The sequence below is a fragment of the Dermacentor andersoni genome, chromosome 2 (genome assembly GCF_023375885.2).
Source record: "Dermacentor andersoni chromosome 2, qqDerAnde1_hic_scaffold, whole genome shotgun sequence".
Lineage (NCBI taxonomy): Eukaryota > Metazoa > Arthropoda > Arachnida > Ixodida > Ixodidae > Dermacentor > Dermacentor andersoni.
The window spans coordinates 136,829,372-136,853,619 of NC_092815.1; the positions used below are offsets into that span (position 1 = coordinate 136,829,372).

General features: G+C 48.2%; 1 protein-coding gene across 1 annotated transcript; it reads left to right on the plus strand.

Moving 5' to 3' along the window:
* The first annotated feature begins 13,564 nt into the window (after window positions 1-13,564).
* On the plus strand, window positions 13,565-15,303 carry LOC126540990 (solute carrier family 22 member 7-like). The gene is made up of 2 exons (XM_050187802.1): window positions 13,565-14,977; window positions 15,019-15,303. The coding sequence occupies exons 1-2, from the start codon at window positions 13,565-13,567 to the stop codon at window positions 15,301-15,303; spliced, it is 1,698 nt and encodes a 565-aa protein (XP_050043759.1).
* Window positions 15,304-24,248: the final 8,945 nt, after the last annotated feature.

A 24,248-nucleotide genomic window follows, 5' to 3' on the forward strand; every position in this document is an offset into this window, starting at 1 on the left:
TTGTTTTTTTTTTTTTTTGCACACCAAACATGTTCTCTATAATGCAGTGCACTATAACCTTTCGCACTATTATATTTTTAATACGATTGACATTCCTTGGGAACTTACCCAGTTTTCGATTTGTATGTCCGCGCCTAACCTATTCGACGCCTACTTGGGTCACCGGGTGCATGCGCTGGCTATGCGTTAATGTGTCGCTTTTAATAATAATCATTCAACTGACCGCGAAATCGAGCCGAGCCGCCACCTGGCGGGTACTGACTGAACCACGGATTGTGTGGATTGCGTCGCAGGGTAAATAGCGAAGTTTCTGTAGAAGCATGGCGGTTCATCGGCAGTTCATGGGGCTTTTCGCCATCTGTGTGACGAAGGAACACTTCCGGCGAAAAAAAAAAAATAATGTGACGCCATATCCGTTAAGAACAGAAGCGACATCATTTTTTTCTCAAAGGCGCGAAATTTGCCTTCGTGGCCTGCCATTGGAGCTGTATATTAAAGTGCCCGGCCATTCGACTTGATGGGCGTTTCGAGCTTTCAGCGCGGAAAGCGATGCAGGAAAAGGCCAGCCATGCGGGTGTCGAAATCGCACTCCTGCACAGAACATACTTTCTTTGGAGGCCGACGAAAGTTTTAGGTGTAGAGTGCTGGTCGTATCGTCGGACGCCAAGCCCGTCGGCCAGTGCAAATCACGAAAACAACTAAAGTAAACAAATCCATGATCCGACAAATGTGCGGATTAATAAAAAGAATCGCATCAAGGCACGCAGACATGGAGGAGGCAGACCTATATCGGCTGATTCAGGCCTTTCTGATCAGTCGCATAGTGTACTCCCTCCCTTATGCCACCTACGGCAAGCGGATAGGGACAAAATTAACGCCTTAATCCGTCTAGCATACAGAACAGCGTTGGGCCTATCCAAGTACACCAATTCGGACAAACTGTTGAGATTAGGAATACATAACACTATAGAATAACTGATCAAGACGCACAAAACAGCGCAGATTTTTCGTCTATCCGGTACACTGGCCGGCAGGTACATTCTGGAGAAGCTGGGCCTAAGTCCCACAATCTCCTCGGTGGGACAAACCCCCATTGCCACAAGTAGCAAGGCGACAAGTAATCATTAAACTTATTCCTAAAAACATGGTCCCAGGAAGGCACGACAGTCGTCGTACGGCCAGGACAAAGCAGTTGTGGGATAAGTATAAGGACGACCACTCTGTTGCCTATTGTTAGGAATGGCCGTACGGGGTGGCAACGTGCCAGCTATTTCAGCCCGCTGCACGTGTTCCAATCCAGCCAGACTGGGCGCACTTCAGAGAACTGCGGATAACCGGCAGCCACGTGGCGCGGGGTCAGCTCAGGAATGTGGTACCCGGCCGCGCCACCCGGGACGGAGCAGAGTTCTACGAAGCCCCTCTGACGTCGGCTCCGGACCTTTACACCTGTGTGTGTGTGCAAAACGAGTATGTGATCCCGCCTCCTCCAAAAGGGCGGGTCACCTTTGGTGACGTCGAACGGTGACGTCGAACGATGACTGGACGAACGTTTCCGTTCGCTTGGAATCAAGGGGGGGACAAGTGCTTATAAGCAGCGTTTGCCGGCTGCAAGGGTGTGCTTGTCGTCGGAGCTGTGTGCTCGTGTCGTGCTCGTCGTCGTGAGCTGAGTGCTCGTTGTCATGCTGGAAATGTACTAGTGAGCTGTGTGCTCGTAAGCTGTTTGCTGTATGCGTCGTCTTGCGGGCTCCATTTGGGAGTCACGCTGGACTGTCGATGTATGTCCTGTTTTAGATGTAAATATTGTAAATAAATCCTGTTCACCGAGTTCCTCTCTACGACCTTCAACTCCTTCAAATGGTGGCAGCGGCGAGATCGTCCGACGACTCCTATGTCTGGTTGACAGCGGTGGGATCGTCCGACAACTCTAATACTATGTGGATACGGCGGCGCAGGTTAAACGAAAATACGTGGTGAGCGTATTGACTGAGAGCGGCCGCATTTTAAACGCGGCCACAGTCGAGGCCTTCTCCGCCCTTGAGGCGGAGGTGACTGCGATCGCTCAAGCCATCACGAATGACTTCGTTCATACAATCATGAGCGATTCAAAAAGCGCGATCTTAAATTACAGCAAAGGCACTGTTAACAAAACTACGCAGCAAATCTTAAAGAATTATTACCACACTTTCTATCAAGCGGACAGACTTATCAATCTAGTATGAGTCCCCGCCCACTCCGGAAATCCTGGGAACGAGGAAGCGCACCGCATCGTCCGAGGGTTAACAAGCCGGGAGGCGCGCCACTCCGACTCGGATTCTCCGGGTGCGGCGGTGACCACTTGTGCAAAGAAATAAGGCGCACTTATCCGGCGCCTCATCGGGACCTTACCGGAGCGGAGGCCACCGTCCTTTGCCAGCTTCAGACAAACTCTTTTCTCAGCCCGCATAGACTGGCGATTATCACCGATGGGGAATTTAACCCCATATGTCAAAATTGTAACCTGAACGAATTGGCAACACAAGACCACATTCTCTGGGGATGTAGAGATTCAGCTCGCCCAAAAAGCCTCTGGCCAGCCCCCTCTAAATTTACCTGGGAGGCCTTAGCTAGGACTGCCACCGAGCTCGGGGAACAACTGAAAATTATCACATGGGCCGAAGGAGTCGCTCCCAACAGGGGCCACCCTGGGATCCCGCCATGATTTTTTAAATAAAGACATTGTAACCACCACCACTATCTGGCAGTCGTAACTTGCTACTTTTGACTTGACAGGTTAAGCGACGATGAAGCTACCCGCGTCACCAAATTCAGAAAAACGTCGACAAGGAAAACAGCACATGCAACGTGTTAGGGAGGGGGGGGGGGGGGGCGTATTGTAACAAGTGTAAGTGCGCGCCTTTCAGCACACTGCAAGAGCTGCATTACATTCCAAGTGATAGCGGCGTCAACGGATCGTTCTTACAATGGGCGCAGGGGGAAAATGCATTTATTGATAATAATGAAATAAAATAAACTTGTCTTTTCTTTACTCGCCACGCATATATAAAATTGACCAGGAATGTTATTTTCGCTGAATGATTCTAACTGTGTCTCGCTTTAATTAAAAAACGCCTTTTTCTTTCCCACTGTTTGTTCCCTCCAAACGTAATCGCTCTTCAGTCGCTGCTCCCATAACCACCCTTGCTGATGTCGGTGAGAATTTGTTCTGAACCGCTTTTCGCCCGAAGCTTCGCGACCTATTTGGACCAACCTTGTGCGCCGCGCGCCGTCCACTACACGCTACGCGTTTACGTGTGAAGCGTATGTATATGCATATGCACACGCAAGTGTATGCAATCTTCAAAGACCATTTCTTCTGTGGCTGTAGCACGGCCGTAAATTGTCAAATTGAACTGTCTCCCACTATGAGGGCTCGTAAATACTCCTATAAGGCCGTCAATTCAGTGAACAATTCTTCAAGATCCCACGAAGTTTCTTCATGTGCAACTGGTATGAAAGATAATATATGTGACGTTCGCGGAGCTGGTCGGGCCCTAGCACCCTCCACCTCCCGAAAAAGCAAAACTTTCGTTCGAAAAGCGGACGTTTGGTTTCGCCTCACGCGAGTGTCTACGCCGCACATATTGGGGGCGAGCTCCACCACTGGTGGAGCTCTCCACCGGTGGCGAGCTCCACCACTGGGTGAGCTCCACCACCATCGGCGTGACGTGACATGAGGGATCACGTGGACACAGCGGCCGCGTCGGCAGCTTCGGAAGCGCCGAAGCAAGCTGAAAACGAAAGTTTGAAGTCCCACCTGCGCTGCGGTTCTGATTAAGTGGTGAGGCTCTCCCGCCTTGGGTGTCTGCTTGACAACATTTGAAAGCACTGTAATAGGTAGTGGCTGCCCTTGGAGGCGTGGAGCACGGTAGGCTACTGCTCGGTGCCGCAGTGCCGGACGTACACAACGGAGCCCTGTGTCAGCCTTATTCACACGTAGCCGCAGGACAAGAAGCTGCGTGAAGCTTGGCCCGCGAAACTTAGAACCGGCATGCAGTCATCGGCTACAACTCGGGTATGCAGCAAGCACAGCCGCGAGGAAGATTTCTGCTGCGGCGTCGGCACTGCCATGTTCGGCGAGTAGCAGAAAACGCGCACTGAGACGCTCGCCCGCGCTCGCTGCACGGCTAATGCCGCGATGGTTTGGCCTATGAACTTGTTGATGCTTTATGGTATATAAGGTATATGGTATATACCATATACTGGTATTGTTGGGCGAGTTGGCCCACATTAGCAAACATCTTTATAACTGCGCGAATAAACGATCACAGAGAGAGCACACAAGGTCAGGCGCAGACTTGCAACCAATCTTCATTCCACAAACACCATATACATATACATCCCTTAAATACACCACTGCGCGTGCGCGGCAAAAATATAATCACCAAAAAAACTTTCTCTTCATGCAATACGCAACCTAACTACGCTCATCAATAAACCTCATCTCACTGTTGTGCAGATAAACCGAGGTGTCGCTGATACAATCATGTCCCTTCTTTCTTGCACGATACGCCTGGCATAGCTCGGCAGAGCTCGCATGCTTGGCTATCTCGTCACGGACACAAAATCTTCACTTCTTTCGAGACCAGCTTACACGGGCAGGCCAAGCAGTGGGTAGGAAGGTGCCCACTCGCTGTGTTCCCAACTGACAGTTCATGCACACGCAAGCGTACATTCACGCACCTTCTTGTTTGGCCTACGCAAACTTTGACACATGGTAGAGGAATCTGATAGACAACCCCAACGCTGCAATCTACGTAAGGATCGATGTGCCTTATTCCGCATCCTTGGGATCCGTTCGTGCTTCTTCCTATGTGCGAGCATATTTCGGCAAGCTTGCCGGGAGCCGGAAACGCCCCCTCAACTCCATATCGTTTCACAACATTTCTTAAATTGTGGGAAGTCTTGTGAACATAAGGCACAACTTTACGTTTTTTTATCGTTGCATGCCCTTGCAGTTTCACTAATATTGTTTTCCGTTTTTTATCTTCTTAAGCACTGCCTCCGCTACTGCCGAAATGACTGATTGCGGGAAACCAGCTTCTTCTAGCCTTGCAATCTGCTTGTCAAATAATTCCTGCATTTTATGTGTACATGACTTCTTTATGGCTGACTTGATACACTGGGTGGCTATTGCCCGCTTCACCGTTTTCGAACGAGCCGACTCGTAGGGCAACGATTTCTTTTGGGAACTTGGGTTATATTCCCAGCACACATGGTTGTCACAGAAGGTTGTCTAAAACTGGATATTATTATCCTTTGTTAGTTCAGGAGTAAAGGTCAACCCTTCCCCAAGGCGCTGAAAGATGTGTAGTACATCTGCGATGGCGTCGTCATACGTGGAACTGGTTAGCTTCTATAAAATTACTAGAAAAGAGTCAACATAACGAAAAACAGTAACAACCTGGTTACGGTCGATACCTTCGTTCACCGCTCTGCCAAATTCCGATAAGAATATATTTCACAAGATAGGAGCAACACAAGAACCTATGCATATGCTCTGTTTCTGTACGTAAAACTCTTCAAATTAGACGAAGGTAGAGTTGAGGTAAAACTCAGCAACGCTAAAAACCTACCAAAAGTAAACTCGGCAGAATTCTGAAAAGACGCTTTGCCATTAACTTCAATACATTTTCGAACAGCCTGAAACAATGAAACGGGAAGTATAGAATAAACAAATCTTCTATGTCAATGGAAATAGCATGACCAATGTCCTCGTTCGACTGTATGAACTTAGTAACAGCGTCCGAGTTTTTTGTTTCAAACGAGTCGTTCACTCCTGGGTGCGACAAACACTTGTGCAAAAACCTGGTTGCGTCATTCTGCCAAGTTCCTTTTTCACTCAGGATAGACCGGACGCGAATATCCTCTTTGTGCGCCTTGGCAGTAAAAGGCGAACAAGATATGACAGGATACTGAACCCGGTATGTGGCTTCATGGATAAGATTTCTGAATGTTTGTCATCAGAATTTTGAACTTAGTTTCACCGTTGTGCATCCCTCTTTCTGTGTCATCATCATCCCTCATCACACCTTTATGTCCCCGTTCCCCCTCCCCCCGTGCAGATTAGCAGGCTAGAACGCGTTAGCTCAGGCCGACCTCTCTGTCTTATTTCAAATAAATTCTCTCTCTCTTGGCAGTAAAAACCACGATGAATCCATAACCTTTGCTTTTGTTGACTGAGTAGCCAGTTTCTGCAGTTACATCTCCCTGAACGTGGAAACAGACTTTCCCTTTATCTTTGCGGCTTTCACTGGCATAGGTTTGAAGTTCTCTTTGACAGCGGCTATCGCCTTGTCAACGTCGAAGGTGAACTGCCGGCCACGATCACTTATCACCACAGGAGGAGTTCCATGAGAGGAAATAATCGAATGCAGAAGAAGCCACGAAACATCGATGCTGTGGCGGATGGATGGATGGATGGATGGATGTATGCAAAACTTTAATGAAGGTCCTGAGGTACGCGACTCAGCGCGCTGCGGGCCGCTCCCACGTTGGGACAGTCAGGCCATGCCCGACCGCCGCATCGTGGGCCCTCTGGACAGCCCATAGTTGCGCCCCGGCATCGCGGCTCTTGATAGCGGAGAGCCACTTGTCCTCATCGATTTGTTCTGTGCCTCGTAACGAGGGGCAACGCCAGAGCATATGGTCTAGGCTAGCGATGTCATTGCAGTGCCTGCAAGAACCAGTGGCATAGGTGTCGGGATAAAGGTTGTGGAATAAAGCTGGGCTGGGATACGAGCCTGTTTGCAATAATCTGAGGGTCAATGCCTGCGCTCTATTTAACTTCTTGTGTGGAAAGGGAAAGTCTCTCCTGCCGAGATAAAAGTGCGGCGCAATTTCATTGTATGTGGTCGGTTGATCTCTGTTCTCCACCGCTGCGGGCCGGCGTTGGAGTTCTCCATGGTCGCGGAAAGCGAGACCTCGCGCCTTGGAGTGGGTCACCTCGTTGGGGTTTGTGGGGCCTCCCATGATGGATCCCATGTGAGCGGGGAACCACGTGAGGGTGTGGGTGGCGATGCTTTTGCCGTCGAGGATGCGACAGGCTTCCTTACACACAGCGCCAACGCTGAAGGCGCGGATGGCTGCCCTGGAGTCGCTGAAGATATGGGCATGTTTGTCGTCCAGGAGGGCCAAGGCAATGGCCACTTGCTCGGCCGCACGCGACGACGTGCTTCGTACCGAAGCGGCGTTAACGGTCGAACCCCTGTGGTTAATCGACACTACCGTGAAATTGTTGATGTTGCCATACTGGGCCGCGTCAACGAAGCAGCTGCTGCCAGGGAGTTCTGTCGCGCGGTGTAGGAGCGCCACCGCCCTGGCCTTCCTTCTTTCTACGTTGCGCTGGGGATGCATATTGCGCGGGGCAGGCTGCTCTTTCTGCTCTTTCGGAAGGCCATGATAGGCGTTTTCGACAGTGGCCGGGGGGACGCGCATCTCTGTTAGGAGTCGTCTGCCTGCCCTGGTGCCGGAGAGCATGAGAATCTGTGCCCTTTCTTGTGTTTCTGCAATTTCTTCCAGGGTATTATGAATACCCAACTGCAGGAGTCGGTCGGTGCGTGTGTAGTTTGGTAGTCCGAGCGCGCTCTTGATTCCCCTCCTTATCACGGCATTTAGCTTGTCTCGCTCGGCCCTCTTCCAGACGTGCATGGCCGCCACGTACGCGAAATGGCATAACAAGAAAGCGTGGACTAGCCTTATTAGATTCTCTTCGCTCAGGCCTCTCCTTCTGTTAGCTACCCGCCTGATTAGACCGATGACGCTATCCGTCTTCTTTGCTGGTTTGTGAATGGTGATGCTATTCGAGCCCGCCCCTTCGAGTGTCATTCCCAAGATTCGAATGGACGCGACTTTGGGAATGGGATCTCCGCAATTGGTGTAGAGATTTATGTAAATTTCAGTGGGGGGTTTCCAGTTATGTGGCTTGCGGCCCTTTCTAGTTGGGCTGTAGAGAAGGAGCTCCGATTTCTTTGGGGAGCACCGGAGTCCCGTGTCGGTTAGAAAGCGCTCTGTAGTGTCGACAGCTTCCTGAAGAGCGGCTTCGACTTGTCCGTCACTGCCACCCGCGCACCAGACAGTGATGTCGTCTGCGCAGATCGTGTGACCGATGCCCTGGACCTTGCCTAGGTACCTTGAGGGGTCGACCATTGCGATGTTAAGGAGGAGCGGTGAGATGACTGACCCCTGAGGGGTGCCTCTTCTGCTTAGATCCATTTTCTCCGATTCCAAATCTCTAGCCTTGAGGATGGCGCATCGTTTGCTCAAGAAAGATCTGACGAAGGCATGGAAGGACGAGCCTAGGTCGAGTTTGGAGATGGCGTCGAGAACGAACTCGTGACGGATGTTATCAAAGGCCTTCTTCAGGTCCAAACAAAGGATGGCTCTCTTGTCCCGAGTGCAGCGTTCCAGGATTTGTATCTTGATAAGCTTCATGGTGTCCTGGGTGTAGAGGCCTGACCTGAAGCCTATCATGTTGTGAGGGAAAAGGTCGTTGGTCTCGATATAATCGGCAATTCCGTTATGGATGGCGTGCTCGGCCACCTTCCCTACACATGACGTCAGTGAGATGGTGCGGAGGATGTCCAAGCTCGGCGGTTTACCGGGCTTTGGGATTAGTATGACCCCTGCCAACTTCCATTCTTCCGGTACAATTCCCTCCTCCCAAATCCGATTTATCTCATCTGTGAGAAACTCGATCGATGCGTCCTCTAGGTTTCTGAGAGCCTTGTTGTTAATGTGATCCGGGCCGGGCGCTGACCTGCCATTGAGGTCGTGTAGGGCACGACGGATTTCACTGGCTTTGAAAGGCTCGTCCAGCGCGGAGTTCGGCTTCCCTTTGTATACTGGGTATGCCGCATCATCGGCCACAGTTTTGAGCGGCAGGTACTTCTTAGCTAGCATCTCCAGTACGTCCTTTTCCGAAGACGACTTCTTGGCTTCATGGAGCGCTTTAGCGAGAACACTTCTCTGGTTTGACTTGGTGCCGGAGTCGTCGAGCAAGTGTTTGAGAAGATTCCGCTTGCCTCCCGTGCGCATCTGCCCGTCGACGAGACTCTCCGGCTGTGGCGGAGACAAGTGTCATTGTTTCAGTATAACATGTTAAATAATTCACGCATACGATTATCCATCGGCAGCCGGTAGAAGACTTGGGGGGAGGGACCAAGTAAATCTATACCCACTTTCTCAAAAGATGAAGCCGGCGGATCTAACTGGTTGCAGAGTTCTTGCAGGAGCCGAAGTTGGTTGTTTGCGGCGTTGGCAGGCATCACAGCTGGCGACGTACTCCTTGGCTGTCTTCCACGATTGAGGGCAATGGAAACGTGGTCGGAGGTGGTGGAGCGTTCGAGCGAATCCAAGGCGTCCGGATCTAAAGTCGTCGTGCGTGGCCCGGAGAACTCCAAGGCGCAGTCATTGTACGCCGACGAGCACAAGTGGAGCGCCATTGTTAGAATAATTCTCGCAGAACGGATTTATTTACAGTGAAAACGATAGAGAAGACGTGGGACGGTTCGAAAGAGCCGATCACCAAAACATCGCACGACTTCTTTCTCTTCTACGCTCCTCCGGTGTGGCGTCAGAATATAGCAAACATAGATCATGTTTCGTCAAATAGCTCCGTGTGTAAGTTAAAAAAAAGAGCGGCGGTATTAGAAGCTGATGAGTCCAATCATTATCCCGTACTGCTCGCTATGTCAAATTGTCTAAAACCTAGGCAAAAGGGCATAGAAGGTGATCTGTTTGACTCATCCTTATATATCACTAATTTGCGGGATATCGATTGATCTCCTCTTTATGCACTGGTTTCTCCAAGCGAATGTTATGACTTGCTTGTGAAACTTATTTCCGGGGTGGCTGCGGCCGCGGCAGCTAGAGTTACTGCTACTGGGTGGCTAAAACATTTTCAGTAGAACCATGGCTAACATGCTCAATATTGAGTTGCATTAACAATAAATATAACATATATAAGGAACTTAAACGGCAACCTTTCGATCTTATATTGCGAAAGATGTACTCCCAGTGTTATTCCATGTTGAAAAATGTGTTCTTTATGGAAAAAAAAGACAGAAGCTTTCTTTAACTATTGTATTCACAAGTCTCAATAGGGACGACTCTAGAAAGAACTGGGATATTTAAAATAAGTACCTATGAATACAAGTAAAACAATATACAACAATATCTACAGTGATGTTTGTTGTGCCACCCCTCACAATGTAAGTAATGGTTTTAGTGTTTAGTTCTCTTCCTCTGAAAGTCATTCGCGAGTTGTGCGTGATGTGACTCACATACCCCGTTCACAGTTTTCATTTTTACCCGACAGACGAACCTGAAGTGTCACCTGTAATATCTGGCGTAGATATGGCTGCTTGTGGTATTGGCAATACATCGGCTTACATGCTAAAGTTAGTTAAAGATATCACTTTACCGGTACTTTTTTCCTTTTTGTTACACGATTTTTGTGACGGGTATATTTCCTAACTCTAATGAATATAGCAAGAGTATTACCAATATGTAAGTGTAGAGATAAGGAAAATGTAGAAAATTATAGTACAATTTCCACACCCCCCTTCCTTAGTGCGGTTGCTAGCTATTCGGTTAAACTCATTCCGAGAAAAACTCAACATTCCCTCACCTCACAAATTTGGCTTTAGGAAAGCCCTTTCTACTACCACTGCAATATCAGCGGTCATGGACTCTCTTCGGAAATCTATTGAGGCTGAAATATTGGTAGCAGGCATTCTCATAGATTTTGCAAAAGCGTTCGACTCATTACATCACGGTATACTAAAAGCTAAATTGTCATAATATAGCATCAAGGGAACACCCTTAGCACTTTTTGAGAGTTACCTAAAAGACCGTTGACAACGTGTCTACATTGGTGAAGCGCCAATCTGATATTAAAGCTATTAACCTAAGTGTTGGCAAGGCTCAATTATCTGACGTATGATCTTCTTACTATATATTAACGACCTGCCCTCGGAGTCACATCACGCTCGTCATGTCGTTTATGCAGGTGACACTAACCTGCTCATTACAAGCCGTGAAGAAATAACTCTGGTTACTAAAGTTAACAAAGACGAAGAGGTTCTTCATCACTGGTGCAAAGCAAACGCTATGTAAGACTGAACCCAAGTAAAACTGTTTTACTGTGTTCCGCTCAACAAATAAGAAAATCGCAGGTTTATAGGTAGTGCTGCATGATAGCCACCCTACCCTATCTGTCCTGCTGACCAGACGATGTTTTTGGGTGTGTTAGTTGAGTGTAATTTGAAATTCTCATGTCATGGACGCTGCGTAATAGAAAAGGCTTCTTATAGTCTACACGCTCTCGCACTCGATGCAGTCATTTCATTTGCTCAAGACATTCTAGTTAACCTGTATTTGTTTTTCTTCATTCACACATCAATTATTGCATGCCTGTTGGGGCTTGACCTATAAAACACGCTTATTACCCATGTTGAATTTACAGAAAAGGGCTTTTCGTGTGTTAACACACTCCGCTCCACTACAAACCCAGCAGACGTAATTAAAACACTCGGTGTATTAAACATCTATGATCTAATCACATATAACGCTGCCAGCCTCCTAGATGTTTGAACATATACGCTGAAAAATTGAATTAAATACTAATTGAATTCTGTCTGAATACTGCTTGAATACTGTTTCAATTGAATCAAATATTGCGTTAGCCTACATTAAATAATGAACGCACTAGAAATCATTTCGTATTACCAAAAAAAGTACGCCTGAATAGCGGTTGATCATCCTTGGAGTTTTCCGGAACATTGCACTGTAGTACCCTAATTCTATTATGAGATGCCTTTATTCCTAGCACTTGTTTAAAGAAGAATATTGGCAGAACCCATCTCGCGATGACGATCAACAGTATTGCGTTTAGCATTGCATCAACATAGCGACACCACGCATTACCACCTTCGGAACGAGTTATGTATAATGCGTGTACTGCGGCGGGATTCCCCTTTCGGGCTCCCTCACGAACACTCGGCGCCGTCTAGGGCCGCCGCCGCGAAGCCTGCGCGTGGCCTTTCGAAATGCATGGCGTGCCGTTGCGGGCGAATGGCGAGAAGCGCGTCATGCGGCAAACCTGGGCTTCTCTCTCGCGCTTCTTTCTTAGGGAGCCTACATGTACCGCGTAAAAACGCGGTACATGGAGGCTCCCTATTCTTTCTGAACCCGCTGCGCCATCTAGTGGCGCCGCTGAGAAGTTTCCGTGCGGCCTCCGAGACGAGAAGCGTGACGCGCCGTTGCCTGCGAACGCAGAGAATTGTTCCCTCTCTTGCCGCACGCTCAGTGGCGTATATTCGGTCGGCCAATTAAGTTAGCGAGAGGTTCATTGAACAGCTGCACATACCTAGCGCACTCATGGCGCCGTTCGCTAAATCGTTTTATAGAAAAGCGGCAATACCCAGTGCATTTGTGGCGCAGCCTCCTAATGCGCCGAGTTGCTGTCCTCGAGGAACTATTGAGACGCGGTTTGGACTCCGCTCAACATCGGGAAAATTTAAGGGAACTTTTTCTTCATTGCACAGTGTCACATTCCCAATGGCACATACCCAGAGCTCCAAGTCGGCGTCAAAGAGTTTTGACCCGCCACGGTTGCTTAGTGGCTATGGTGTTGGGCTGGCAAGCACGAGGTCGCAGGATCGAATCCCGGCCACGGCAGCCGCATTTCGATGGGGGTTAAATGCGAAAGGATCCGTGTACTTACATTTAGACGCACGTTGAAGAGTCCGAGGTGGTCCAGATTTTTGGAGTTCCCCACTACGGCGTGCCTCATAATCAGGTCGTGGTCTTGGCACGCAAAACACCATAATTTTTTTGAAGGAGTTTCTTGAAGTCCCGCATAGACCTAGTGGCGCATATCTAGTGCTCTAAGTCGGACACAAAGAGCTTCGAACAGCGGTACCCACCCAGTCCCGCGTCTAGTGACTCACGTCGGCTTTAGAGAAGTTCGTTGAAGATCGGCACGTATGTACACGCCCCATACCCGATGGTTGAATTCAAACCCTGCTCCCTCAGCACTGCAGCCCGATGCGCTGCCCATTGGACCATAGACTACGCAGTGACTCAGGTAGACGGGGAGACGGTTAGATACAAACCTACATGGCTACAAACCTATAGCCCCCGGAAAGTGCGTGATGTACCCTAAGGATGCTAAAATATTACAATCTAAAAAAGTCACTAATTAAACCTAAACTGCAATAAAAGTGCTCGCCTTCCTGGTTGCTGTCAATCCTACTCACATATTTTTGTATAATTTTTAGTTATATTGGTTAGGAACCATTAAACAATATTGTTGGGTCGCGGAAGATGTTTATGTCAATGAATGTAAATTGAAATGAAATAGATTGGTTGAAATTGAAACAAAAAAAGAATGCGACAGAGCGAGAAAAGTTTTAACCTACGCCGGAACTAAACACCCTTTTTTTCCAATGCCATCCGACGCTCGGCAAATACTGCGTAGTGGGTATGCGCGCCATGAACAGAGGGGGAACCAAACCGAACCGCCATGACATTGCAGAAGAGAGGCGCTGCGCCTCCGGCGTCGTACTCACTCGGGGAGAACGTTTCGGGCCCGAATCCCGTCCACCTTCTGCGAGACGCGGATCGGGACGAAGAAGTGCCGTTGGGCGACGGCCGTTTCCAGAAGCAAGTGCTGATGGCCTCGATGCTCGCCGGAACTACGTTCCTGTTGCACCTGGTGAGCTTTCGACTCACGACGCGCATCCTGGACCACTGGTGTCGGCACCCGGAAGCGTTCACCAATTTGAGCATCCAGGAGTGGCGCAACCTGGCCACGCCCATCGAAAAGGACGGTAGCCGGAGTCACTGCGCGCGTCGCGAGCCCCCCGACGGAGGCAGTAAGGCGTACATAGTGAGCTGTGAAGCCTGGGACTTCGACTTCGCGCCTTACGGCAACAACATCGTAAGCGAGTGGCGCCTGGTGTGCGACCGGCGGTGGCTCATCGAAATGGCCGTGTTGACCTACATGGTGGCCTGCGTCATCGCCCTCCCCATGGCAGGAGTCACCGCCGACCGCATTGGCCGAAAGGCCGTCATTAACGTCTCGCTCGCTGCGCTGCTCGTGGCCGGATTCACCACCACTCTCGCGAACTCGTACCTGCTTTTCGTGGCGCTGCGCATCGTCGAGTCTGTGACGAGCAACACCCTTTGGCTCGTCCAGTACTCGGTCCTCTACGAGGTCTCGACGCCAGCGAAGAGAGATTACTATTGGTTCCTTTCTATGGCGGCAGCCTCTGTCACCATGCCCCTCTGTGCGGTCGGCATCTCGCGGATGCGACTGGCCTGGGACGCGACCCACCTCGTCCTCATGGTGCCCACGACCATGCTGGTAGCCGTGCTTTCTACGGTGCGCGACGAGTCACCTGCCTGGCTCCTAACCACGATGGACACCCGGGAAGCCGAGCGTGTCGCCCTGAAAGCCACCCGCATGAACAACGCCGACACCGATTTCTGCCGTACCTGGTTTGCCTCCGAGGCGCGCAGGGCTGAGCGTCGGAACAGTGAGCAGCCCTCCGAGCGCAATGTCCTCTCTACGATCCTTAGGCAGCTGAAAAGGCGCTTCCTGCTGTTGTGCTACATGTGGTCTGCGCTGTCGTTCGCCTTCAACCAAGTGAATCTGAACGACATCTTCCCCGTCAAGAAGGCGACCGCCGCGGCCGGTATACTGGGAATGCTGCCAATGTACGCCGTGGCATACTTTTTCATGTTGCGGTACGGCGCAAAGCGCTCTTGCATGGTGGCGATGCTTCTCTTCAGCATTCTCGCCGTGGCCCTCACTGCTGTGTACGGCGGCGAACAGTCATTGCTCAGCAGCGTGCTCGTCGTGCTTCTCCGCATGCTGGCCCATCTCTTTGTAGTGCTTGCCTTTGTTGTGACCGTGCGATACTACCCGGTCAAAGTGCGCTGTACGGGCATTTGTGTGGGTTTCGCACTCGGCAGGCTGACCGGTTCTTTGGGTGCAGTCGTGTTCCGGCTGGCTCCCAAACAACGCCGAGATACCATGATCGCTGTCGTTGCTATCGTAATGGCGCTGGCCTCCATGGCAACGGAGTACCTGCCGTCGAGAGTCCCCAGCGTCGTCTTGGCGCCCGCATCAATATCGACTCGCTCCAGAAGAAGCAGTCAGGTCGCAGGCGACGAGTTGAGGCGCTCGCTTCAAGCCTCGTTGCCCCGACTACCCAGGGGCCCCGTGAAGGCGTCCAAGTGACGCCGTTCCAGGGATGAGAGGTTGCCCGAGCAATTTTTGCGGAGGGCTTCGAACATCTCCTAGCCATCTACTAATACGCAGCACTGAACTCTGTTCGCGAACGCCCGTGCTTATCATAATTTCGCCATATAAATTTACTCTTGCAACAACGCTGCTATACGTGTAACGCTTGCCGAGATATGCTCGAGAGGGCAGGCATAATTATGCATACAAGAGTGTACGCTTGTATTGCGTGTTATTGGCACGTCCGTAACGACTGTTCCACGCTGTACCTCAAGTAAGTGCACTCGGCCCACTGCTTTTTAATTTGTATATGTCTGATTTTGGTTTATTGCAGATGAAGTAAAAGATCTTTCACTACGCTGACGATACAACCACTGGATATTGTACAGGCGTTGAAATGTTTCAGACAGATATAGCTAAAGCAGTGGACTGGTTCTCGCAACATTTTTTTTTTTAGGCCTTCACAAAACTGACATGTTTAAAAAGAAACGCAAATGCAAAAACAACAAGCAAAATGCGAAGGTTGTGGATTCACTTCCCACCTGCGGCAAGTTGTTTTTTCATCCACTTTAATTTCCAATAATTTATCGCTTTATTTCATTTATTAAGCACAAATAATTTCCCCTATGTTGTCGTTGGTGTCAGTGTTTGCTGACGCCATCTGGAACCCGCATCAAGCATATCTCACCGAAGCATTAGAATCGGCTCAAAATCGTGCTGTTAGATTCATTCATACCTCATACCCATACGACGTCAGCGCTTCATCTCTGAAATCAGAATCCTGCTTGTCAATGCTTTCATGTCGACGTCGCATTTCCAGTCTTTCCCTGTATCACAAGTTCTTCTTTTCTTCCCTTAAGAGCCTTACATCACAGCAGCAGCACGCATATCTCATCGCACCAGCCATCCACTTCAAGTAGCGCGCATACGTGCACGGACCACCTTCACAGCCTCTTTCTTCCGTACCACCACAGACTGGAACGGCCTTTCTACCAACATCGCTACAACCACTTGTCTATCTTCGTTCACAGAAATTGTAACCGACGATTTCGTTAAATAATTATTTATCACGATGTTTTCGCTATTTTATAACCCTTATGTAATGCCCCTACGGGGGCTTTTAAGGTATATAAACTGAACTGAACTTAGTATATATTAATGACCTGCCCTCGCAGTTACACAGTGCTCGTCATGTCCTTCATGGAGATGACACTAACCATGCTCATTACAAGCCGTGAAGAAATAACTCTGGTTACTAAAGAAGAAGAAGAAGAAGAAGAAGAAGAAGAAGAAGAAGAAGAAGAAGAAGAATTGTATTTATTCATTGACAAAATAAGATCACAGTAACACGATATACAGAAGGAGGTCCCAAAGCTCAAGGCTGTAGGGGGGCCTACTGTTCTAATTAGAAAGATCAGAACAAGTTATGTTACAGCAAACGCAGCAAAGGAACCGAAACATTATATGATAGTACACAGAATTGCGTTTTGAACAAAAAGGTAGAATTGTTAACATGTAATAATGCAAGAAAACAAGTAAACTAAAAACATGGCATAACACTGTACAGAATACGTTAACAAAGTTAACGTATTCGTAATAACGTAATAAGTTAACAAAGACGAAGAGGTTCTGCATCACTGGTGCAAAGCAAACGCTATTTAAGACTGAACCCAAGTAAAACAGTTTTATTGTGTTCCAGTCGCAAATAAGAAAGTCGCAGATTTATCGGTAGTGCTGCATGATAGCTACCCTATCTGTCCTGCTGACCAGACAGGCAAGTACCCAGGGGGGGAGGGGGGCGACCGCGAAATTAAGCGGCATATCCCCCCCTCCCCGCCCCCACGCCACTACTCCTCACACACATTCCTAAAGCGCCGACAAATCATCTATTCGGCGGTCGACATTTTGCTCCCTTTTACAGCGAACGCTGTGTATGACTAACCTTCCGCAGTTTTTTCGGAGTCCGTCAACATAAAAATCATCATGTGGGCCGATCCTCGTGATAGGGTACAAAGGTTCCAAGCTCAATGGCACATACCCCTGTGGGTTCGGTAACCTGTAACGCGCCCTTCGAAAACTTCGGCATGGGTCCGCGTATGGGGAGTGCCTGCTTCACCTCCGCCGCGGGTCGGCCCGGCATTGCACTACCGTTGGGATCGGCCCACGTATGGGGACTGCTTAACGCCTACTTCACCTTTGCCGCGGGTCGGCCCGGCATTGCACTACCTTCGTGCAGACCCACGCCGGAGGTGAAGCATTTTGCTTTTCGTTTGAGAGCTTGGACTGTCGTCAGCTCCCGCTGCCATTCCATCTTCACAAAGTGGAATGGTTGTCAATTTTTTCACTCTTTTTTGGATGGCGTTAGTTATCGGCATCTCCTGGGGTGTCAAGGCTAGTTTTCTCATCGATTCGGTAACGGCGCGATTAACCGGAGATGAGTTCAGTAGTCACCATCTATTGAACGATCACGCGTATCGCTGTTGCTTCGTTAGTTCAGCCTTGTTTGTTTAGACTGATCCAGCGATCAGGAAAGGGATTTGGTTCGTAGTCAGCTGGTCTGTATGCTCGTGGAACGAGTTTCGGCCAGAGAAAACGCCATTGCGTTGAACTTTTCATTTTGGGTCATTATTACCTCGAGTGATGGCTCGCCGCGACGCTGGCAGATCCTCGTAACTATATACCCGCGATATGGGTTAGATAAGGTGGAAAACAAGATAATGCGAAACAGCGTCTATCACGAGACCCGGCAATAACCGTTAAAACCATAAGCAATATGACTGTTACCCGTTACCTCGTGTGGCTTTTCGCTAATTGTACAGCAGTTTTCGTGCAAAATTGGCAACTGGGAACAAGAGTCGCAAGGAGTTGACAAATTAAGCGATCTACTAAAGGAAAGAGCCAAGGCAATAGCCAAACAAGAAGGAAAAGCGAAACTTGATAAATTTAACCGTTCATGAAAATATTTATGGATCAACATCTTTTTATTTAAAGAGTAAGTAGAGAAAAAGCGGTCGAAAATGGAGAATGATTCCTTGTGTCTTGAATGACGCTTCTACAGTTATCAGACGAGCGGCCTGGCGTAGCCACTTCTCTGCTGGGCTGATATGGATGTTTTTCTAACCTTCCGGCGGTGGGCGCAGTACGTCTAGAACCGCAGCGTCCTGCGCTCTACGCGGTTGTACGGGGCTGGTGACCAGGCATCGTTACGCAACTTCCCAAATAACAACACGAGTCGGTTTTGGCACATAACATGGCAGAGCAGCAGGATCCAAAAGAACTGTGATTGTCCCGCAAATATATATATATATATATATATATATATATATATATATATATATATATATATATATATATATATATATATATATATGAGGTAGGTGATTGGGTAAGGGAACAAACGCGAGTTAATGATATCTTAGTTGAAATCAAGAAAAAGAAATGGGGCATGGGCAGGACACGTAATGCGGAGGGTAGATAACCGATGGTCATTGAGAGTTACGGAATGGATTCCAAGGGAAGGGAAGCGTAGCAGAGGGCGGCAGAAAGTTAAGTGGGCGGATGAGATTAAGAAGTTTGCAGGGACAACTTGGCCACAATTAGTACATGACCGGGGTAGTTGGAGAAGTATGGGAGAGGCCTTTGCCCTGCAGTGGGCTTAACCAGGCTGATGATGATGATATATATATATATATATATATATATATATATATATATATATATATATATATATATATATATATATATATATAGTTTGCAGGGACAACTTGGCCACAATTAGTACATGACCGGGGTAGTTGGAGTAGTATGGGAGAGGCCTTTGCCCTGCAGTGGGCTTAACCAGGCTGATGATGATATATATATATATATATATATATATATATATATTTCTGTATAATTCTTCCAGAGCTAATTCAAAAAACGCTACTAGAAATTTTTATTTTACACTTTCGCTTGTTTACTTGTTTTGGGCAGAGTTCTTTCTGCGCTTCTGTCATGCGCGAGTCCATTTGATGTGGTTCCGTCTTTGCCAAGTAAAGGAGAGGTGTATCTCACAGGCGTACTTGTGAGCTACACCTTATTTCAATTCTCTTTTGCAGGATTACGCGTCGTCATGGCGAATGGAGGCCTTATTCACATTTGTTCTAGTAAAGGTAGACCCCCCCCTCATTTGCATAGAAAAGTTAGCTTGGGTTGCCCCCTCCCGCCCCAAATTCTGAGTACGTGCCTGTGACAAGACGATGTGTTTGGTGGCCTAGTTGAGTGTAATTTGAAATTCACATGTCACGGGCGCTCTGTAATAGAAAAAGCTTCCTATGGACCACACGCTCTCACTCGGTGCAGTAATTTCCTTTGCTCAAGGCATTCTAGTTAACCTGTATTTGTTTTTGTTCATTCAAGCATCAATCATTGCATTCCTTTTGGGGGTTTCCCCTATAAAACACGCTTACTACCCATCTTGAATTTACAGAAAAGGGCTTATCGTATATTAACACATCCCGCGGCCCCAACAAACTCAGCAAACCTAATTAAAACACTCGGTTTATTAAACGTGTCTGATCTAATCACATATAACGCTGCTAGCCTCCTAGATGTTTGAGTTTATACGCTGGAAAATTCAATTAACTACTGTTACCCTGCGTCAGTCTACATTAAATAACGAGTGCACTAGACACCATTTCGTATTACAAAAAAAAAAAGTACGCGCTAATAACGGTTCACTTACCTTGGAGTTTTCCGGAACTTCGAATTGCAATAACCTTAATTCAATTATGAGATCCCTTCATTCCTTGCACTTGTTTAAAAAAGAATATCGGCAGAACCCATTTCGCGATAGCTGACGACAGTATTGCGTTCAGCATTGCATCAGTATAGCGACACCACGCATTACCACCTTCGGAACGAGTTATGTATGACGCTTTCGCGCTCCCTTACTAGTGTTCCTGTATATGCTCCCTCAGGGAGCAGAGTAACGCCTAACTTTTCCGGCGCCGCTCGCACCGCTATTCGCCGAGCGCTATCACGTGGTACAAAAATGGCGTCAAATGTTCAACTGTGGCGCTGCGAAGCCAACTTTACGGGCGCGGCGCCGACTTGTTTCTGTCAGTGCCATCGAAATTGCTATCAGCGGACCGTCGAGCGTGCGTTGCACTGATCGGCTCCAGGCCCCGCACACTCTCAAGTTCAACAAATGGCCACAGAGGGCGAAAAATCAATTGAGGCGCGTTTCAGCGTAAGCGCGCAAGTGGAGCTACTGTAATTTGGTCGAATAGCTTAATTTGTGCTTTCTCTGCTAGGGGCGCTGCACATGCTGAATTTTTTAATTTACACAAACCATTGAGATGAACAATCGAGGTGTCTAAGGATGCTTTTTTACCTCAGGCAAATAGGCAGTTGATTTTCTTTTAATTTGATTGTTGAAGCTGCTTTTTAGTCATAGCGTCAAGGTTTTTGTGCTCGATTAACCACCGACAGCCGACAGCCTATTGGTATCGATGTGTTTCCTGGCCGTTGGCGTTCGAATACTACGGCGGTAAAACATTTTCGAAAGCATGCTGGTTTCGTCTGCGAGTCATTACATAGACTTGCTGTAAGAAGGTCTACTCTTGGCAAAGAATAGTGCCTCATTTTGTTTAGGCGTTGACTATCATAATGAATGCGGCGGAGGTTGAGGGAGTACGCTTGAAGGTACGTTTTTATGCCGTTGATCTCCATAACACCGTAAGTACGCAAACCGATGTCGCAGAACACCCGATGCATCATTGTGTGTTCTCCGTCATCGCTTGTTTGCTGTATGCCTACTAATTCTTCATTTCTTCAAGTGTTGTATCCTCCTTTTGTCCTTGTTCTCTTGTGCTTCACTTACAGTATGTCGTTCCGTCAGCTGTAATGCGCATTTGCAAAACCAATACGTTTGATAAGACGCAGTGGTTATCATAATTTCACTACACGTGTATTAAGCTGGCACATATGGTTCAGATATGTATGCGAACTTGCACGACGTTGATGCGGAGATTAGGATAAATATGACACCCGTAAGGAAGAGGCAGCTGACGGCCGTATAAGCTGTTGCGTTCTTTCCGCCAAACTACCCGGCCTGGTAGTGCTGTAAAGATGCTGTATAAAAGTGACACGCGGTGACAGGGAAATTATTATACTTAGCAGCCGACCGTACGTCTTGTAGCTTAGGTCTTCTTTCTTGTGCGTTTGTGCTACCCTTATTAATGAGCCATCTCTTGACTATGTTCTTGACTATGTAACCGCGTTTGTGTGGATGCGTAGACGTGTGCTTTTTGTTGTACTTGTAAAATGCAAATAAAATATTTTCAGGCTTACTCAATCTTTGGTGTCGTGTGCGTTTATTCCAGTCGAGGCCATCGTGCCATCTGGAAACCGCATTCTGTCAGTAGCCCTACACGAAATGCAACAGCTGGAGCGCGGCGGCACTACTCGGAATGCCCTTAAAAGTCAGTTCAGAGTGTGCCTTAACTCGATATGACTCAGCGCTACATGTATAGACCTCAGACTCTGCCCAGGCGGCGCTGCGGAAAAACCCGTCATCAGCGCCCCCATCGCAGCCTTGGCGCTAACTGAGTAGTGCAAGGAGAGCTGTCCGCAAGCGAAGGTGCATAGGCCACAATAGACCCTTCTCTTTGGTTTGTGTTGAGGCACGGTTTCCTAAAAATCAAGGACCTGGAAAGCTGCTTCTGCCCATCCACGCTTCGGAAAGGAAGCTCAGCAGGACGAAGTACGTGTACAATATAAAATAAAGTCTCAAGTGTTATTTCGGCGTGCTGCAACTCGTAAGTACAGAGAGCACCAGGTTTGTCTACAGGCATATCAGCATAAAAAACTAAGCATTTCAAATTGGTTCATATTAAATATGTCCTCAACGCAAGACTTAAGGATCTCCTATATTTTTATGTATTTTATCGTAATGTTTTGTCTCGCAATTATTTATAGAGGGTAAATCCTTTCATAGCCTTTTTCCAGGGCAGCAAACAGAAAACGTTTTCCAAGGCAGCAAACAGCGTGCGATCATAACGAAAGTAAGCTTCCTACAGTGCCTACACGCTGCATATTTCTTTCTCGCAGGAGCTACAGCATCGCTCGATCAGTACTTTAATTTGAACTTTTCGCAGACGCTTCGAGCACATCGCGAAGCGTGCTTGTTGTATCGGCGCAGGACATACAATATACCGAAAGTAGAAATGAGCTCGCGATACAACGATGCTCTAGAACAGGATTTTGAATTCATAAACGAACCAAAACGTTTTGATAAGCTGACCTACCAAATCTCTCCGTTCCACTTGTTGAGTCAAGCGGAGGCGGACGTTTGTTAAAAGGTGGAGATATCGATGGCGCATAAGCAGGATAGTTCGCAACGTTGTTTTTTTTTTTTTTTGTTACCAACGAATTCGCGGCTGCAGATTCTTGAGTTTTCGTTTGGTTACCACGGTCCTCCGTCAGGGCTACGCAACACAATTACAGAAGAACAAAATCGTCGTGCTTTCTCATGCGAGACGCTGTTTTGTGGGGAATGTAAGTAATCCGATTACCCAACAGGTTGAACAGCCCGTATCCAGCGCTCTCTCCTTTCCCCTTCATACGATCGCGATGGAAATCGGTAAAACTGAACGTTGTTGTTCCGTCCTTCACGTTCATGGCAATTTACAACACAACAGTAGCGTCGATTGCGGCGTTTCTTCGTAGCGCGACGAGATATCGCCGTTGCAGTCGTTTCCGCCGTCAGACTGAAGAGTGAGCCAGCAAGCGCTTTATGGCAGTTCAGCGGCGCGTCCGACTAGCGTAGAAATCCATAGCTCTCTGTCTGGGTGTTAAATGCGCAAAACACTCGCAATATGTACCAAAATCTAGTTAAATCGTCGTTTCGCAGTCGCTAGCTGCATGGGCAACTTAGCAAGGGAGTCGGGCTTCGCACTACTCAATTACTGCCTCTTCGCAACGGCAGGTGGCGCCACGCGTCTTGCAAAACTGCAGAGTCTGACGTCCATTCTGCTGCGCCTCGATCGTGCTCCCGCCAGTTTGGTTGCTGTATGGCAAACGTAGCGCCTACATAAATATGTAGGCGCTACGTTTGCTACACAGCAACTAAACTGGCGGGAGCACGATCGAGGCGCAGCAGCCAGAAACCCAGTAAAGCCACAGAACACCTGGTAAAGCATGTGCAAACCTGGTGAAGCGTGTGCAAAACCCCGTTTCCGTTTCCTGTTGTACAGCGCTACCTGTGGTGACATACTTTAGTTCACGACGCCACCGCTACGCTTATTTCCGTAGCACTGTGGAAGGTACAGTTTCCCTTCTCTAAGTTTGTATAGGTGTTCTGTGTCGGCTCCGTGTTGCAGGTACGGTGTTCGATGATATTAAGTTAATAACTTTAGTAAATTGCTACGAAAGACATCATTTTGAAACTTGTATTCCAGTATGACGGGGTGCAGCGCATCAAACTGCACGGATCGCACGGAAGTTGGCAAAGCTTTTTACACGGTGCCGGGCGGACGGACGAGACCGGATAGCTCGGAAAGGGACCAGGATATGCGAGGTGCGTTCGCCCTGTTTAAACTAAAGCGGCACTTATATAGAGTAACACTCCTGTACACTCTGTGTCGCGCTGCACATATGCTCCGAAAATTGCACAAGGGAGCAACTTCTCATGCCAGACGCGGGACAAAGAACGGACGACACGTCTGTGTCGCGCTGCACTATAGGCCAAGAATGTTAACTTGCGAAGTCCCCAATTCGCTGTGTTGCTTGTACGATTTCACTGACTATGCGGATCTAGAACAGTGTGTTCAAAATAAAGTAAATACTAGCAGATACAATTTGCCCGTTGCACCCTGGCTTTTCTCTACTCTGTCTTTTTTTAATTTTTTTTGTCGGCGTTCTGCTTTTTCATACGAGGTCGTTTGATGTAATGGTGTTCATTGTTTTGTAGTAAGCG

Coding starts and splice junctions, on each gene's coding strand:
- LOC126540990 (XM_050187802.1), top strand. CDS start 13,565: ATGACATTGCAGAAGAGAGGCGCTGCGCCTCCGGCGTCGTACTCACTC. Junction 14,978..15,018: donor TGCGATACTACCCGGTCAAA/GTGCGCTGTACG, acceptor CGCACTCGGCAG/GCTGACCGGTTCTTTGGGTG.